The following is a 19481-nucleotide window of genomic DNA, read 5'->3' on the forward strand; positions in this document are numbered from 1 at the left end:
GCACTATGGAGTTTGTGAAGAGGGCTTTCAAGTATGTAGTGCAATTCCGAGAGGCAAGAGAGGTGACCTGTACATGCCAAGGACCCCAACTAACACAAATACCTTGTAGTCACGTGATGGCGGTATGCCGAGTGAGAAACTTTTGCGAGGATCACTATGTCGCTGACATGTATTGTACCGATTACCTTGCTTCTACTTGGGGTGGATCTTTCCATTCTTATCCTAACCAGCATGAGTGGCCTGCGTATGTCGGTGATAGAATACTCCCTTCAGAAGGATGGATAAGGAAGGGGAGGAGGAGACACAAACGTGCTATAATGACCATGGACGAGATGGGTGGTAGGAGGCCATCGGGAAATCAGGCTCGCCGTTCCATTTCTGACAGGCGCAGGGCAGGTATGTAGCATTTTCCGGAATTAATTTATGATTTTATTATATTAATAATTGAATTATGTTGTTATGTTCAGATGCCATAAACGAACACAATGAAAGAGAAAATGCGAGAGTTGTTGCTGAAGCAACTGGTAGAACACAACCACCTCTTGCGACCCAATCATCTAGTAGCCAAGGGTCTACAAGTACTGCTGCTCCTGCAGCTGACACCAGAAAATCTTCTCGTCTATTGGGTCTATTCCGACGTCGGGAAAAATGAACTTATTATTTTGCTTAGGTGAACTAAGTTATGAATATTTGTGAACTTCAGTTGTATCGTTGAACTTTAATTGTATTTGTGAACTTATTATTCCGACGTCGTGAAAGATACGTTGTAATTTCAGAAGACCATTTCGATGTAAAGCAGAAAAAACATAAAAACCAACATGAAATATAAAATAAAACTGCAATCATAATAAAGAGCTACAGTCCAAAATACATCATAAAAAAACTGCAATCATAATAAAGAGCTACATTCCAAAATACATCATAAAAAAACTGCAATCATAATAAATACATCATAAAAAAATTGTATATGTATATATGTATGTGTATGTGTATGTGTATATGTATGTATGTATATATGTATGTATGTATGTATGTATGTATGTATGTATATATGTATATATTATACATATATTATAAAAACCGAAAAAAAAAGAAGACCAACAAGCTGTCAGAACTTAAAATTTAAAATTTTAATAAATGCTTAGTCCTTAATTTTTTGACAAATACCCTAAACAAAAAAAAACTAAAACTTCACAAATGAAAATATTAAGAAAAAATCAGATCTCTAAAAAAAAAAAAAAAAAAAAAAAAAAAAAAAAAAAAAAAATAGTGGACCGCCAGCAACCCTGGCGGTTTGGTTATATTTGAAAAAAAATCAGATTTTGAGGTTATTTTTGTAAAAAACTTTTTTTTTTGGGTTATTAATAAAAATGGCCGGTGACTGAATCAGTATCCAAAAATTGAGGAGAGATTTAACAAAATAGTTTTGGCTTCATGCAGCGGATGAACTTTATGCAGCGTTGGTTTAGTTTATACAATCCGTCCGCTGCATGAAGCCAAAACCACTCTGTTAAAATCTTTATCCCGAAATTTCTTTGCCAAATGCCTCCAAAAAGAAATTATAACATTATCCTACTTCCCCATTGGTAATTTAGGCGAAGAGCGAACCAAAACCCTGCTCATGCTCCTCCGCCTCCGCCCGATCCCCTCCTTCTCGCCTCCCCCCACCTCCTTCCACCGCAGGCGGTACTCCATCACCGTCGCTCAGCTCACCACCGCATCTTCTCCGACCACACCGCCGCCACAACCTCCACCGTTAGTTAAAACAGCTCTCTTCATCCCTCCGGGAGTCGCCTTAGAGGATGTGTCGATGGATATGGTGCTTTCCGGATCCAACATTGTCCTGGGTCCGTACGCCGGAGATGCGAAGGTGAAGAGCGTGGAGTTCGTCAAGAGCAGTGCTAAGGCCAAGGATTGCCCCAGAGACCCGCTCCGCCGACCTGAGTTTGCAATTTTGGGGAGGTCTAATGTGGGGAAGTCGTCTCTGATCAATTCACTTGTTCGCAAGAAGGATGTAGCGCTCACTTCTAAAAAACCAGGTCTTGGATCGTTGTTGTTTCAAAGTTATAATCTTAGGAGCAAAGCTAGGGTGTGATGGGCTCACCAAGAGGGTTTGGTGAGTTCAACTTCAAAAGTATATTGGAGGATCGAGTTTAAACGTCAAATCTAAATCGTTGGAATCTATGTAGTTCTTGAGTGATGCATGTACACGAATTTTTTTGAAAGTTTCGAGTTTATTCAAACGGCTAAAGAAATGATAAAAATTAAATATATAAAACAACTTATAAATTAACTTATAAAAAGTTCATTTCTTGTAGCAAATAAACTTTCAAAATTTTGTATGTACATGCATCACTCGTGAAGTACATGGATTTCAATGATTTGGATTGGACGTTTGAAGTCGATATGATATACTTTTGGAGTTGTGCTCACCCTAGCTTTGCTCTAATCTTAGTATTTAGTTTAGGGGTAATGGTCGGCAATAGAAGTTTCTGTGTGATTGCTCGATACGTAAAGTCAGGTAGCTAATTTCTTCTTTAAGAACCAGTAACAAGATGCTAACCTTCCTTGATGGGTTATTCTTTTGTAGTGGGATACTGTCATACTGGGATCTATTTTCAGTTGAATTTCAGATGACACGAATTGTAGTTATGCTATAAGGTATGGTCTGCTTAGTTGCACATTCAGAGGTGCATTAAGGCGACTTTGAGTTAAAATGGACGGTTAAATCTTATTTATATGCCTGATTGCGCACCTGCAGTCATATTCTGTAAATGTGGGCCCTTAATTATAAAAATATACTTCATTGGGTTAAAATTAAATTCACCAGGATTGCTTAATTTGCAAACCTCACAATATCAGCTGATAAATCATTGACTCAATTTGTTGTTACTTTATGTTTCTTGTGCAGGGAAAACTCAGTTGATAAATCACTTCTTAATCAACAAGAGCTGGTACCTGGTGGACCTTCCTGGCTATGGGTATGCATTAAATTTCAATTAAAATTAGCGCAGACTAAAATTTTTAATTGTTTAATTTTAGATCATTTACCTGTTTAAGTGGCACCTAGCTGTGATGCTTCAAGTCTTAACTCTTGATTTATCAATTTAGGTACGCACATGCCTCACAATCAGCTAAAACTGATTGGTCAGCTTTTACGAAAGGTTATTTCCTAAATAGGGATACATTAGTATCTGCGCTATTGCTTGTTGATTCCAACGTGCCACCTCAGCAGGTCGACCTTGATTGTGCCAACTGGCTTGGCCGAAACAATGTGAGACTCTATGTTGGTTTTCTTTCCTATCAAGCTATAGAAGAAATTAAGCTTCTTTAAAGTGCCACCGCACCTTTTATGTACCTCTAAGATGCTATAGAAGAAATTAAGTTTCTTTCTTTTAAATTGCATTTCAGATTGGGTTTACATTTGTTTTCACAAAATGCGACAAAGTGAAGATAGGGAAGGGGAAAAGGTCAGATGACAATTTAAAGAAATTTCAGGACCTGATAAGCAAACAATACAAGGAGCCTCCTCCATGGATCATGACTAGCAGTATAACCGGTCTCGGCCGAGACAACCTACTACTGCACATGTCTCAGCTGAGGAACTATTGGGACCAAGAAGCTGTCTGACATGATACCATTATATGACAAATGAATCGACAATTTTATCTCTGCTGTCTGTTTTGCCTGACAACTGTTGTTATAGATGCTCTTTTCAGTAAAATACTTATAAAATTCATGTGAATATTTTGTATTTTAGCCTTGTAGGTGTAATTAACATACTGGATTAATTTAGCCTTGTAAGGGAATATTTTTGTCATAAGATGTAGGTGCTTTATGGTCTGGTCAAGAAAATATTTTGTCATAAAATTGGGAAGATCCAAATTTGATCCTAAATTCCTAATAGCAAGTGTTTTGAGATCCAAAGTGTAACTTCTGTTATCTAACAATTAATTAAGGAGGAAACCCATGTAGGATTTATATTAATTTGAGGATCAAAGGATGCAGAGCATATATATAGTAGCTATTTCTTGGATGCTTTGATGGTTTATAGAGCTTGGAGCTTCTAGAAGATTAATACTAGAGGGGAATTAAGGCGTATATCAGTTAGACGTGTTGATCTGGCTTTCTTAGGCGTAGTTTTACCTTGACTTGTTTCATTGCTAATAATTATTTGGTGCATCATGGCATGCAATACTTGACTTGTTGATTGGTCAAATATTTTATTCTTCTTTTCGTTTTTCTTAAACATATTGGACCAGTTGAATAATCTCGAACGACTGATAACTAATTTTCTCTGTGTTGTTTGTTAATTCAATAAAAAGACACTGTTTTCATTTTCATGTCATTTTCTTTGGCTGACTTGTACTAATCAAATTCAATCAATGGAATACTTTGGAGATATTTCTCACCTATAGAAATCATGCTTTGATCCAGATCAAACTTTTGAATAATTGGTGTGGCGTGAATAATACGTTGGTCGAGAGCGACTTTTAAATTGAAAGAGAATATTTTCAAGCTTAATCTCACGTGTGTTTGACATGTAAAATATTGATGGTTTAAGCGTTTAAGGTATTTCAATATACTAATTGAAATTAATTGAAGTTGTTTTTATTAATTCTTACCACTTGACTTGTAACATTGAAGACAAATATGATTTTTTTTTTTTTTTTTTTTGTGATACATCTATTTACTTCACTACTATCAAATTTGTATTCTTTGAAGACAAATATCAATTATGGAGAACAATCTTATACTTGTTTTCAACTCTCAACAGTGTGCAACAGAATAGATGGGTCGCTTGGACAGTCGTGATTAAAGATTAAGCAAATATTAATTAATAGAGAAGGGATCCACTTACAACATCTTATAACAATCTGATTTTACGATTTTTAAAATTCAAACAGTCGATCCAAATCGTCCAACATGATATCTATATTAAAATGTGTTTGGAGAACAAATTTTATATATTATTGAAATTTTTACTATTTGTTAAGTATTTTACAAAATTGTTGTTTTTCAGTGATCCAAAATTATCTAAAAACAACAGTTTTGTAAAATACTTAATAAATAGTAAAAAAAATAGAAAAATGTTAAATTTGATATCCAAGTACATTTTAATATAGATATTATGTTGAACAGTTTGGATCGACTGTTTGGACTTGAAAACTCATGAAACTGAATTATTGTAAGATGTTGTAACTTACAAATATTGTAAGTGGATCACTCCTCTATAATATTCAACTTCAAATGCTCTTGCATTTTGAAATTATCAATTGCAAAATAATTGTAAATGATCAACATTTTATACAATTTGCTACTTATTAAGCAAGCTTGCAATATCGGCAATTTAACCTTTTTTTTTTCTAATTTACCAACCTTTACCTTCAGAATATTTGTTACATCCCCATCAAAAAATTTCAATTTAGACATTTACTGATTTACCCATCAACATTAATAAATTTGTCATTTATCCATCCAAAATCAACTACTTCGAGCCCTAGGCACTCAGAATATCACATATGGAATTATGAAGAATGAATGATATTGAGCTCAAGTACCTCTCAAGACCGAATTTGTATCCTCTGCATTAACTCAAAAGGGTATCTTTTGAGTTAATCCATTTGGATCATTCGATCTGTTTTAAAATTCGTGCAAACTATATTAAAGAACTCTTGTGTTAAAATTAGATGGTCGAAATATATTAACTCAAAAGATTTTTTTTTTTTGAGTTAATGCAGAGGATACGTGTTCCTCAAGACCTGGTCTACTCATGAAAAGTCGAGTGTACTTGAGAATATTTTTATTTTTAGAAACTTTTATTATATAATATAGGAAAATAGATTGAGTACGCGGAATTTTTTGTGGTCTATAAGGTGCAAGTTAGTAATTTAGATTCAAACTTTGGTGTCGAGTTAGTAGTGCAGCTTCAAAGTTTTTTCTCCCAAATAACATAAAGTTGCATAATTATTTTTCATATTGCATCCGAAAGAACAATTTTTGAATGGAAGAAAGGGAGGGTGGAGAGAGAGAAAGAAGGGGCAATTGGAATTTGATGTGTCCAGAGTTTGAATTTAGACAAGGACTAATGTAGAATTTTGACTAACATAGTATAATAACGGAACAACAAAAATAGTATTCTAATACAATTTATTCTATAACATGTTATATAGATAATCAAACTAAAATTTCAAATCCTAATTTGTAATTTCATAAGATCTAAAAATCTAAAGAAAAAAATGGGAAGTCTAAATTAACAAGTCAACGGAGGAGATTTCATTTTTCTCCGTGTTTTTTTTGTGTCTCGAGTTAGAGACAAAGATTCGACTGGCAGAGTACTGTTTTTTCTCCGTTTTTTTTTTTGTCTCGCATAGAGTTTTATTTATTTATTTTGCTATTCCGTCAAGACAAAGATAATCAGAGAGAGAGAGAGCAATATGGAATAATTGGGTCCAGGCAACGCATTTCATTTTTTATTTTATTTTGCACTTTTAATCAACCAATGAGTCAGATTAATTGAGTCATCTCTTATACAATTTACAAAATTTAAATATAACATTATTGGACCATCCAAATAAGTTTGGGCTATCCAGGATATGACAATATCAATTTTCAGAGTAGAACAAAGACTCAAAAGTCAATTTTTATAAATTAGTTTTGAATTTTTAGAGTAGGACAATCGTTATACTCTGTGCTACAGTAGATCCACCCCTGAATCTAGATAACTAACTTATCTCCAGAGTTCAAAACTTGAATCACCAATTTAGCTCTAAAGTTTGAATCCGGACCACTAATTCAGCGTCTTCTAGTCAATCAAAAATCTTACATAATCTATTTTTTCATATTATTTAATAATGATTTCTAAAATAAAAAGTCCTCAGTGTACTTGTACTACCTCTAATTGGTTCATAACCATTAAATGATCGGTGTCATTGATGAGAACCGAACCGGGTCATTCTCACGGACCCTATCCGGCCTAAAGTTTCGCTTGTTTATCAAGAATGCTGACGATTAAGTTCGGGCTATTACTTTTCAAATTTAATTTCTTCGTCACATAATATTTTTGAAGGAATTTCATAATTATGAAGTTGTTAGATCTCTACTCTTTTGCCGAATAAGTTGGCTAGTCCGTACTAGTGATATATTTTACATCGTTCACAAATAATGTGAAAAAGATCTCATGGTGTTAGCTTTAATTCAATTCCAATACAAAATTTCAATTTCAGTTTGTATAAGACGAAATCTTTTGTGTCGTGTAGTTTGATTAAAAAATAAAAAAACAGAGAGCAAGAGATGCTGCATGGTCAAAGACAAAAGAGCTCAATTTAATGAGAGAGGGCTGGTGAGAAGAGATATGTTGAACAGAATTGCAAGATACGGAAAGAACAACCGAAAGAAAACAGTCTAGGCACATGAACTACGCTTTTTTATTTATTTATTTAGAAGATGAGGATATGATAGTCATTCATTTCTTTAACATTTATTAAATTTAAAAATGAAGATATTAATAAAGTATTTGAATTTGTACGGACAATAACAAATTTAAAGAATTTGATTGGCAACTATCTAATATTAAGATTTTCAATATGTATATAAATTGTTATCCTTTCTTATTAAAACCTTGGTAGCTTAGCATTATAGCTAGCATGTTAGTCTAAGAACTTCACGGAAGTAAATTGTCAATCCGAGGCACTTCTTTATTCCATTGTTTACGCAGGGGTTTCTGGAAGTAAACTGCTTGTGTTGACCGTAGACTTTCTAGTTTCTACGACACAGGATTGAAACAACGAATCCGAATCAGAAAATCCCGAAGATAGAGGATCCCCTGAGATATCGAGTGCAAATCCTCTGAGATATCTCAACTTTTGCATGACCGACGTGTCCGGTGTCTATTCGAGGGGATGGAGGGAGTCGGAATTATGTGTTCTTTGAGATTCGTGTAGAACGTATTTAAACGGTTAGGATTTTCCATAAAGTCAGGCAAAGTTTGAGATATTTCAGAGGATACGAATTCCTGAGATATCTCATATTTTGCGTGTCCGCCTGTCCGGTGCCTATTCGATCGCGTATCCTCTGAGATATCTCATATTTTGCGTGACCGACGTGTCCGGTGCTTATTCGGAGGTGACATAGGGGCCAGTATTATTTGAGCTTTGCGATTGGCGCAGAACGTATTGCAACGGTTGAAATTTTCCAAAAAGTCACGCAAAATATGAGATATCTCAGAGGTTGCGAATTCTGCCTATTCGGGGATAGTGCAGGGGCCGTATTATTTATGCTTTAGGATTCGTGTAGAACTTATTTGAACGGTTAATATTTTCCAAAACGTCACGCAAAATATGAGATATCTCATGAGGATGCGAATTCAGAACTAATTATAATGTGTTTGGATTCGTTGCGACATAAATAATACAGTAGTTGGTATGATCCACCTAAATCACCAACTGTTGTAGTTGTTACACAGATGACTCCATTATTAAATGCAACACAGAAATAATTTCACCACTTAAAGAGTACGTCATGTCGTCATGTGATCATTTGCGCAGTCATTCGACTCCTCGCCATCTCCAGTTCCGCACTAAAGATCAAATGAACTCCTTTACTCCAGAGCTCAAATTCTCTCCATTTTAGTTTGAACCGGAAGAAGCAGTACGTAGGAGAAAATCGAAAGTTGGTGTCGTCCGTTTTGTTTAAAACAGAGAAGATACATCCATTTCCTTTTTGTGCTTTCACCATCCCTGGTCTCAGGTCAAATCCCACTACCTGCCTCTTGCTCCTTTCCTCTCTCTCTCTCTCTCGCTCTCTCGGATCCAGTCAATCCTTACAACACTTGGCGTACAGCCATGCGCCAATCCTATCTCCATCTCCTCCTCCTCCTCCTCCTCCTCCTCCTCCTCTCCCTCACCGCAACCTCGGCCGCCGATGTCACCACCGGAGAAGATGACGTGAAGTGCCTCAAAGGCGTGCAGGCTTCGCTAGGCGACCCAGAAAAACGCCTTTCCTCATGGGTCTTCACCAATACCACCGTCGGATTCGTTTGCTCCTTTGGCGGAGTCTCTTGCTGGAATCCGCAAGAGAATCGCGTGATTGCTCTAAACCTCCCGTCGATGTCGCTCACCGGATCCATCCCCTCCTCCCTCCAGTACTGCCGCTCTGTGACCTCATTGGATCTCTCCAGCAACAGCCTCTCCGGCCAAATACCTCCGGCGCTCTGTGAGTGGCTCCCCTTCCTCGTCTCGCTGGACCTCTCCAGTAATAACCTCACTGGACCGATCCCCTCTGAGCTCGCCAACTGTCAGTTTTTGAACTCTCTCAAGCTCGCCTCCAATATCCTCTCAGGTCCAATCCCAGGCTCTCTCTCCCGGCTCAACCGCCTCAAAACCCTCGATTTTTCAAACAACCAGCTAACCGGTTCGATCCCAGCCCAATTCAGCTCGTTTGACGCAGCTGATTTTGCCAACAATCCTTCTCTGTGTGGTGCACCGCTCTCCTCCTGCGGAGCCCGGTCCAAGAAAAGCCTTGCCATTATTATAGCCGCCGGTGTGTTTGGGGCAACAGTTTCTCTCCTTTTTGCATTCTTTGTCTATAGATGGTTCTTCTCTGCTTCTGCCAAGGGTAAAATGGGAAAAACTGGTGCTGAGGACGGGCGATGGTGGGCTGAGAGGCTTGGCTCCACTCACAATCGATTTGTGCAGGTTTCTCTATTTCAAAAACCAATTGTTAAGGTAATACTAACTTTTAAGCTCTTTCTTCTTGTGGTTATTACCAAAATAGGAATAAGAAAGAAAGAACGAGCAGTCTAAACTTAGCCTAATAAACCAGGAAATTTCAGTGATGAAAATGAAGAAACCAACAAAAACTTAGCAGGAAAAGAAAGCGAGATTGATACCAGCATGAACACAGTTCAATCCCTCATCTCAGGACTTACGTGGACTATCAAATTGGGACAAGACAATTGGATTAAATTAGGCTCAAAATTATGGCCACGTTGGCTTTAACACGAGTAAATTGTAATATTAAATCTAGTGGCACTCAGGTCCAAGATTTGCCAAACTACAAGTATGGTGTTTATCAGCCTTTCCTAATTGGGACATCTTACAATTAGTTAAAAAAACTCTTATCTCAAAAGATGGGAATAACTGGGTTTATGCTGGTGCTAAGCTGTTTCTTATGCCGGTGCTTAGCTGTTTCTTATGCTGGTGCTAAACTGTTTCTGGTGAAATAGTTTTACATATTTTAGGCCAAACTATACTGTGCCCTGTTTAGCAGGCTTAGTCCAAAATGGGACTAATATTATAATATAATAGTACTTATGCTAAAGCCAACTGAAGTTGGGAGTAACTAGGTTTGTGCCGGTGCTATCTGGCGTAAAATTGTATCAGTTTTACATCCCATATTTCGAAATAGGGTGTTGAAATTGATGAGGAGATGGTTTCTTGTCTGATAATCTTAACAGGTAAAGCTTGCGGATTTAATGGTCGCAACACGTAACTTCCATCCTGATAACATAGTCACAGCTGGTAGTTCTCGTGCTGGTACCTCTTACCGGGCCATTTTGCGTGACGGTTCAGATCTAACAGTTAAACGGCTACACTCTTGTCCCCTTTCAGAGAAAGCATTTCGTTCAGAAATGGGTCAGTTTGGGCAGCTACGGCACCCCAACCTTGTACCTCTGTTGGGTTTTTGTGTGGTTGAGGATGAGAGGCTATTGGTGTACAAACACATGGCAAATGGGGCACTTTCGACTATTCTACACTCTCCTAAACCTAACAGTGATTTATTGGATTGGCCAACTCGGCTCAGAATTGCAATAGGCGCAGCACGTGGTTTGGCATGGTTACACCATGGGTTTCAAGTACCTTTTATTCACCAAAATTTTAGCTCAAGCGCAATCTTATTAGATGACGATTATGAAGCTAGAATCACTGATGTTTGTCTGACGAGGCTTGTCAGGGGCTCACCTGGTGAAGGTGGTGATACCAGCCCCTTCTTAAATGGTGATTTTGGTGAATTTGGGTATATTGCTCCTGAATACGCCTCGAACCCAGTAGGTACCACCAAAGGTGATGTGTATGCATTTGGTGTTGTTTTGTTGGAGCTGGCTACTGGCCAGGAGGCTGCAATGGTGGCACCAGAAGTTGCTGGAGAGGGATTTAAGGGTAGTTTGGTCGATTGGGCTTCCCAGTTAGCAGGTGCAGGTCGGGTGGGGGAAGTAATTGACCGGTCTATTTTTGGTATGGGCTTTGATAACGAGATTGTTGATTTTATAAAGGTTGCTATCGGGTGTGTTTCAACCCGGCCAAAGGAGAGGTTTTCTATGTACCGGACGTACCATTCTCTGAAAGTTATTGGTACGAAGTATGATGCTTCAGAGCAGTATGACGAGTTCCCTTTGACGTATTGTAAGGATGAATCTGATACCATGTAAGAGGTACTTGTAGTGTAAGTTGGTACGACCTGAACTCTCTCTCATCTCTCCTACACTCTTTACCTCTATGCCCTTTTTGCGTAATCAAGTAACTTTGATTCAGTTTGTATTGCATGTGTTAGAATGTCATGTAGCTTTACATGTCACGAATAGTAAATTTTAGATCCCAAGATGCAATCTTCAAATGTGTTGTTATTATTGATGTTTTTCTTTTCCCTTTGGTAACTAGGGCTGTCATCAGATGTAATTAGGTAATTATGAAATGTCTTATGATTTGTAGATGACATTATCATTTTAAGGAATTTGAGCCATGGTTACAATTGTAATTCAATGTTATTTCTTGAATCTTGACCTCGTTATTTGAGTTATGGCACCTGACCTCACTGGTATGAAGATGGTACCAGACTACCAGCTCTGGCACGTGAACAATTTTCTTCAGTTAATTATTTGGATTGTTACTCGAGAATTAGATTGTAAAAGGCAGCACCCATGCCTCTGTCTGTGGTAAACTTCAACCATTTGCAGCAGCAGTCGCTTTAATTAAAGACTAAAAATAGCATTTCTTACATTGAAGCTAATTATCCTACCAAGTTTTTTTTGAATGAATGACCTGCCGAGGTTTGTGTCACGAATCTAGGTGGAAATTCATCGCACACTTGTAATTTCATTTGTTTCTTTTTTCTTCCGAGAATCCACAATTGTAATCACGCGCATGCCCTCTTAAATAGAACACATCCACTTTGAAGTTATGATTTAATTTCATTTAAAAAAAATGATGAATCCATTTGAATTTTATTATGTTATGTTTCAGAGTTGCTAATTTGTTTTATCTATAACTTGAGCAAATCGTACTTGGTGTTGTTTGTTCCTCTTTCTCTTTCTTGTTCTATTCGTGACCTATTTTTTAAACAGGTTAATTTATTGTAGAATTCTTCTTGAGGAGGGTTCAAATGCCTCTCTGTTTTTGTGCCTCCATCATGCCTCCATCTCTCTCCATCATTTTCAAACTTCAAACAGTCGATCCAAACCGCTCAACCTAACCTCCATACTAAAATATGTTTGAAGACCAAATTTTATATTTTTAGGAATTTTTTTACTATTTTTTTAGATAGGTAAAAAAATACTGTTTTTAGATGGTTCAGATTTACTGATTTTGTACCTATCTAAAAAAATAGTAAAAAAATTCCTAAAAATATAAAATTTGGTCTCCAAACATATTTTAGTATGGAGGTTAGGTTGAACGGTTCGGATCGACTGTTTGAAGTTTGAAAATGATGGAGAGAGATGAAGACATGATGGAGGCACAAAAACATGGAGGCATTTGAACCCTCCTCTTCTTTGTAATAAGGTGAGCTTTCATTCAACAGGGTGGGTTCTGTTGGAGCTTTTCATTCATGTAATATTGTAATGTCATTGCTTGTGCAGCTCTCAGCATTTATTTTGGTCAGATTCACGACTCCGAGTTCCAGAAATGAGAGCAGTGAAGCGAAGAGAAGGTTTGCTCCGAAATAAAATCGACCCGATCTGTAAATCTTCTGTTGGTTGATAATCCGCAGTCACAGAGACGATACGACCCGGGAAAGTATCCTCTGCGGAGTTTTTCTGTGCGGAGCTTTTAATTTGGTCCGTTCGTTTCGAATCGGACGGACCAGATCAGATCTTGCCCGAATTTTAAAAAAATTCAAAATTTGGTGAACCCTTAATCCAGTCCATCCGATCCGAAACGAACGGACCAGATTAAAAGCTCCGCACGGAAAAACTCCTCAGAGGATAGCGTTCCATACGACCCACGCTGGGTTCATTTTGAAATTTAGAGTGGTCCCAGGTAGGCCTGTAAATGAGTCGAGTTTGAGCGACTTATCTCTAATTTGTGTTCACATCATTTAGTTAATGAGCGAGTCAATTTAAATTGGAATGATAATAACGAGCTGTAAAACCAACTCGAGTTCAACTCATTATCAATTGAAGTTGGTTGACAACTCGTTTGACATGTCAATTTCCTTAGTTATAGTTATATATTAGTTAAAATTTATCTAAACACAAATAATTTAAATGGCTTAATAAAAGTTTATATAAACACAAATAATTCAAATATAATTAATAAGACAACTAATAAAGCAAACAATCCAAAGAGCAGCTTAGGTTCTATTTAGAAGAGCATAGAATTTATTTGTGATAAATTTGTGTAACTCAAATTTTTAATGAGCGAACTGATATATGCTCAAACTCAACTGATTTATTATATGAGTCGACCAACTCCAAATTAAAACTGACTCAAATTGTAAATGAGAAAGTTAAAACAAACAATTAACGAGCGACTTACAAATTTAAACTATTTTGTACAACACCAGTTCCACGTTATACTTTCCGTGGTTACAACTTTAAAACTTACAATTATTGATCACGTCAAATCGTGATAGTTTTTTTTTTTTTTTTTTGAAACCGCTACATATTTTCCAGAAAAAATTGTAATCGGGGCAGAGTTTGTGCGCACGAATTTTAATGCAAGTCGGACATTGAATCGAACCGCTACATACTGAGTGCCGTATCACAGGAAATGAAAGAGACGGAGAAGAAAATGCAGGCTTATTTTCCTGGAACTGGATTCTGGCAAAGTCGGTCTTGACTCTTGAGGGTGATCGTAACTCGAGATGTTTTTATCAAAGAACGGGATTCTGGCAAAGTCGGTCTTGAGGGTGATCGTAACTCGAGATGTTTTTATCCAAGAACTGGATTCTGGCAAAGTCGGTCTTGAGGGTGATCGTAACTGGAGATGTCTTTACCATTTATTTGATAAAGCCATGAAAAGACTTGTCAGGAAATCAAGAAACAAATTTTGGGGTATTTGGGATTTGTACCCATCTCAATAAATAGTAAAAAAATTCTAAAAAATATAAAATTTGGTCTCCAAACATATTTTATTGTGGAAATCACTTCTAACGATTTGGATCCACAATTTGAACTTTGAAAATATAAAAAATGGTTGTTGTAACTCAAAAATTGTTGTAACTTGATCCCTCCTCATATATCATATAATTTAATATATATTAGGAAAAAAAATATTTTGTTCATCATTATAATTAAATAAATATTATAAAGTTCAATATTATTTAGTAATATTTATATACATTTTAATAAATATCTAAACCGATCCTTATCTGAAAAATAAAAACGGATACAGTTATGATTTTACCACTACCCACTCCATATCCGATCTGTTTCCACCCCTACTATCAACACGTTTGAACCCTTTTTTAAGTATTATTCGTGTTTAAATAACATCAAAATTGCTAAATTCAACACTCTCGTCATGTAGGATCTGGGAAACAGAAAACACAGGCATGTCCCTCATTCCCCGTATTTGTTGGGCAGATAAAATATTTAAGTTACAGACCGAGAAAAAGAAAAGGTTAAAAAATTAGTGTCAAACTATGTTTATCATGCTTTATTGGTGGAATATAAATTTACTGTTTTATATGTTGGTCATCGACTTATAAAGAGCAAATCCCCCACAATGACAGCCTGGCATCCGCAATGCCATTCTCTCTAGCTCTTCCTGTTCATTATAAATGAAATAAATTAAAAATTGCACAGGAATGTAATCATGTTCCTGACCTCTTTTATGTTGTTCTCCTATGTACACTTTTTAAAGATAGTTTATTTATCCCTCACTGATCAGAATTTCTTGCTGTCAATATAATCAAGCAAATTAAACCAATGAAAATTAAACAAACAATGATTATCTAACAAAAACTCTGATGGTATGGATTATCTTAAACTAACCATTTGAACGGCAAATAGCTGAGTCGATTCATAACCATCTTGAGCTTTGGAATACAGCTCATGAATCTTAGTTGAATCCAAATTGCATCTTACAAAGAAAAATGCGGTTGGCCTAACATTCACTGCCCTCTGGGATACGCCAATAAATTCAGGTTCTGTCTGTAAAAGTAATAGAAGTACAAAGTAACCACAGGGAAGATCAATCGTAGGATAAGTAGGACTATTACATCGAGAAAAATAAATGAAAAAAGGAAACACCATTTCCGCAAAAATATCTAGTTCCAAATTGCTGCCAATATACCTATTTTAATATTATGGTACAATTATGCACTTTTTACAGTCTACATCACCTTTTTGTCGTGGATAGCCGTAGGCTGGTTGGTTGCAGAAAAGTCAACTTAGTCCTTTTAAGTTTTATTTGCACAGAATTGGTCCTTAAAACTTTTGAACAAGAACAAAATTGGTGCAAATGAAATTCATGAACCAATTTCGCTTTTTAGAAAAGTTCACAGAGTAATATGGTGCAAATAAAGTTCAAGGAGTAAACCTGAATTCTCCCTAGTCAGATTCATCCATCATATGTTATATAAAATGAAATCACTAAGTGGAAATTTTACAATACCAGAGAATTAGCAGGAACACCAATTTCTTCAACAACTTCTCGAACAATCCCATCAAACATCTCTTTTGAAACTGCATCATTCAAAGCAGCTTGTCCTGACGAGTCTGTATTGGTTAGATGCGATGAGATTCCTATCTCTTGGGGCTACAACAAATAAATGTTAATTATAACTCAATCTGAGCAGAAATGAAGAACAACTGACCCTCCAGAAACCATACTAGATCTGACCCAAAAAAAAAATTTGAAAAGTCAACTTCCTGAACATAAATAAACCAATGCAATAATCAAGAACCTGACTACATAGAAGATGAAAAATATAAACAAAATCATGACCAGACCCAAAACCGTCAAATTTGGTAAAACACCACAATCTACAACTCCAAATCAATGGTATCACAAGTCATGACAATAATCTGAAGTGAATTTGAACAATGGGCAAAAAAAAAAATCAATCAAAAACCTAAAAACAACCCAACCAAAACTCAAATGACAAGAAGACCCAACAATCTGAGCTTGAAAATGAGCCAACCAAAATAAGCTGAAACCTTGTACAACCCATGACCAAAATGACCCAACCTAACATTACAAACTAGTTATTGACCTTGGCTGAACGACCAGAATTTGAACGGTTTCAAATCCCACTCAAGTTCGTTTGCCACCCTTTTGTCTGCTATTAAACCCGCATAGCAATGTCCAAGACAAAAGATGCTTAAACCAGTGACAATTTCCTCTTGTAAGAGTTGGGTACCCAAAAAAAGGTATCAATAAAGTTAGGTTTACCTCCGAGTGCCCACCAGGGAAAACATAATATCCAGGAAATTCACCAACATTATGGCTCCTTTGTAAAACAAGAATTTTCTTATCAGATGTTTCAACAATGGCACCATTTCCCAATGGATTTGCCATGTGTTGGCATTTTACAGTGTCATCTATAATAGAGTAAAATATAATTAATAATTAAATAATAACAAAATTCGATGAAATAATAGCAGTTTAAGTGTAGCTACTTGAACCATTAATTTACCGTCTGATGAAACCAGAAATTTTTCCCACAGTGGATTCAAATTTGTTCCAACAAATGTCCTGAACATTTGCAAGACAAAAAAATATACAAGGTGAATAGAGTTCTTAAGATATGTGACCAAGATGCTACAGAGATAATATATTTCATGGATGATATAAAATATAGAAAAATCTTAAAATTGAAACTTTATATGGGAAATAATGTCAAACCTGTAATCTGTCAGACCCAAGTGAAGGCAAATGGAGTAGTCTGCTCTGACAGTTCTTGAATTAGAGAGGGAAAATCCCCCATACTGAAGTAATTTATGTAGAACTTCCATGTTAGTTTGGAGATTACAGAATACAAATCCAATTATAATCCCAGTAGTAAACAAAAGAATCACAAGGATGTACCCTGAATTTGGTGCCATTGTATAGCGATGGATTCTTTAGAAGCCTCTGGTCCCAAATCTATTGTAAATTTAGCATTTAATATAAACAACTTTAACTTCAGCACATCTTATTAGAAAAAATTTAACATAATACATACAAATTAGGGCAGCAGAGATTCAAGAGGAAACCTCTTTTATTGAACTTTCCAGTATTGCATCGGGATGTGGAATCCTATCAAATGATCTACCAAAATCAACAGAGACCTTCATGTTAAAAATGAAATGTTTTACTTCAATCAACTTTATCAAACATAAAAACTAAGCACTAGGTTTCAACTTCTATAAAATTTTCTTCTATTCAGCCCATGATAGCAACAGAAAAAAAAAACTATTATTATCATCATGTAGTAAACTATCATGACTATTAGCTCTATTTTGTGATTCTATCTAATAATACAGGATGTCATATAAAATTATTCAGGCCTATTAGTGATCTGCCAGCTTGGTACAATATGTGCAAACCATCCTATTGCAAACTGCACGTCTTCAATCAATTCATCATATGTGAAAAATAACTTTACGATACCAATCTAGTAAGTGCAGAAATGAAGTAAGAACTCAGAATGTTTTCATTTTTGTTTAGTTACCCGAGAAGGGGGGAGCCCGGAGGGGCAGGAGAGGAGGAGGTTGAAGGCGGTGCCGGGATCTTCTGCGGCTGTGCTGTTGTGGCAAATCGTAGAAGCCATTCGGAGCGTTATCAAAGATGAGAGGAGAACTCTAGGAAGAGCTATCTGACATAGAAATTGATAGGATGCTAATAAATCTGATTACTGTCTGCTACCATTGGATTAAAAATCGAGCATAAAAAACCTTCATAAAAGTACAAAGACCTCTCTACATTAGTATGGAATCTCAAAATCCTTGTGAATTTTCTAAAAGGAATTAAATACTTCTTTTATATTTATGGCCAATTCATCGAATTATTCACTGCATACCAGGACAGTACCAGTTGAAGACCTGATTGAAGTCTAATAATTGCTGACTAACTGTGGACATAAATCATAGTACACATTTGACACTCATAATAGTACCCATATCTAAATTATCTAGAAGAGTATTGTTTAAGCGCATAACTAGTGAAAGATAACAAAAACATGAATAATATAATATATCAAAAGCATCCATTAGACCTAGCCATACCTTAATTTAGACTAAATTCAGCCTTGGAGAGTGTGGTAGACAGGGTTACCAGACTTTGAGAGGAAACAAACATAAACGACTGCGGAGGTGGTGTACAAACTCTCCAAAGCTGCGCAATCAATCAATGAGCACTTCTCTTCTCCGTCACACTGCCTTCTTATAAAAGAGATCAGAAAAATTAGAGCAACCCAAAAAAGTATGGGTTTCGGCATGAAAGTAGGAAAGGAAGAGATAAATGTACCTCTTGTGTAGAGAAAATCGACGAAGAAAGAGTGCGCTATGGCTTCGCCTGACTTGATCGAGAAAGTAGCGGACGCATTGAGAATTGAGACTGAGACGAGATGGAGAGCACGAATTGAGTCCCTCGGTTCGATAGAGAAATACAGGGGTTGGTTCGGAACCGGATCGGGAGAGGAGAGAAACGGGAATGCGTATCCTCTGCATTAACTAGAAAGAGAATCTTTTTGAGTTTAATGTATCTCGACCGTCTGATCCAGATCGGAGACAATCGGACCCGCCTTTGACTCACAGGGCCCTTTAATATTAGTGCGGATTTCAATCGGATGGTTCAGATCTATTAAAGCACCGTGCGTTAATGCAGAAGATGCGAATTCAGAGAAACGAGCTTCGTTGCTTTTTCTTTTTTCCCTTCAATTTTAGAGAGCACGCAAGGGTCAGGAACCACTAAAGTAACTCAAAATTTGAGGTTAGATTCTAACTGTCCGATTAGAATTCACGACCCTGTAGTATGGTTTCTATCCAAACTCAAACTTTAAGTTACTTTAGAGATTCGAATTCGAGCAATGCACTGGTGGATAGGGGTGAGTAAATCGCTCATAACTCGTGAGCCGCTCATAACTCGCTCATTAAAAGCTCACTTAAACTCGCTCATTTATCTGCTCATTTAAACTCGCTCATTTACTTAATGAGCGAGCATGAGCATGACCCAACTCGTTCATAACTCGCTCATTAATAATTTGTCACATCTAATCCCTGCCACATTTAATCATATGTAATTATGTGTAACATCAACCTTGCCTCATTAAGATTGATA

General features: G+C 36.5%; 3 protein-coding genes across 7 annotated transcripts; 2 read left to right on the plus strand and 1 right to left on the minus strand.

Moving 5' to 3' along the window:
* The first annotated feature begins 1539 nt into the window (after nucleotides 1-1539).
* On the plus strand, nucleotides 1540-3897 carry EMB2001 (P-loop containing nucleoside triphosphate hydrolases superfamily protein). Its single transcript, XM_078316582.1, has 4 exons — nucleotides 1540-2039; nucleotides 2912-2981; nucleotides 3112-3274; nucleotides 3412-3897. Exons 1-4 carry the CDS (start codon nucleotides 1622-1624, stop codon nucleotides 3628-3630), a joined length of 870 nt encoding a protein of 289 aa, XP_078172708.1. The 5' UTR covers nucleotides 1540-1621; the 3' UTR covers nucleotides 3631-3897.
* Nucleotides 3898-8664: 4767 nt separating this feature from the next.
* LOC144566553 (putative inactive receptor kinase At1g27190) lies at nucleotides 8665-11759 on the plus strand. Its single transcript, XM_078316596.1, has 2 exons — nucleotides 8665-9725; nucleotides 10457-11759. The coding sequence occupies exons 1-2, from the start codon at nucleotides 8844-8846 to the stop codon at nucleotides 11426-11428; spliced, it is 1854 nt and encodes a 617-aa protein (XP_078172722.1). The 5' UTR covers nucleotides 8665-8843; the 3' UTR covers nucleotides 11429-11759.
* Nucleotides 11760-14741: 2982 nt separating this feature from the next.
* NUDT9 (nudix hydrolase homolog 9) lies at nucleotides 14742-18854 on the minus strand. Of its 5 annotated transcripts, none has more exons than XM_078316609.1 (11): nucleotides 18669-18854; nucleotides 18528-18576; nucleotides 17875-18014; nucleotides 17417-17491; nucleotides 17250-17306; nucleotides 17067-17149; nucleotides 16858-16916; nucleotides 16614-16762; nucleotides 15834-15977; nucleotides 15212-15370; nucleotides 14742-14984 (listed from the first exon to the last, which is right to left on the minus strand). In XM_078316609.1, exons 3-11 carry the CDS (start codon nucleotides 17971-17973, stop codon nucleotides 14901-14903), a joined length of 909 nt encoding a protein of 302 aa, XP_078172735.1. In that variant the 5' UTR covers nucleotides 17974-18014; nucleotides 18528-18576; nucleotides 18669-18854; the 3' UTR covers nucleotides 14742-14900. The 5 variants fall into 5 exon arrangements, with proteins under 5 accessions (XP_078172735.1, XP_078172732.1, XP_078172733.1 ...); XM_078316606.1 differs by having other exon boundaries at nucleotides 17875-18018; nucleotides 18428-18580; nucleotides 18669-18852; XM_078316607.1 differs by having other exon boundaries at nucleotides 17875-18018; nucleotides 18428-18576; nucleotides 18669-18848.
* Between the last annotated feature and the right edge of the window lie 627 nt (nucleotides 18855-19481).

The sequence above is a fragment of the Carex rostrata genome, chromosome 15 (genome assembly GCF_964058835.1).
Source record: "Carex rostrata chromosome 15, lpCarRost1.2, whole genome shotgun sequence".
Classification (NCBI taxonomy): Eukaryota; Viridiplantae; Streptophyta; class Magnoliopsida; order Poales; family Cyperaceae; genus Carex; species Carex rostrata.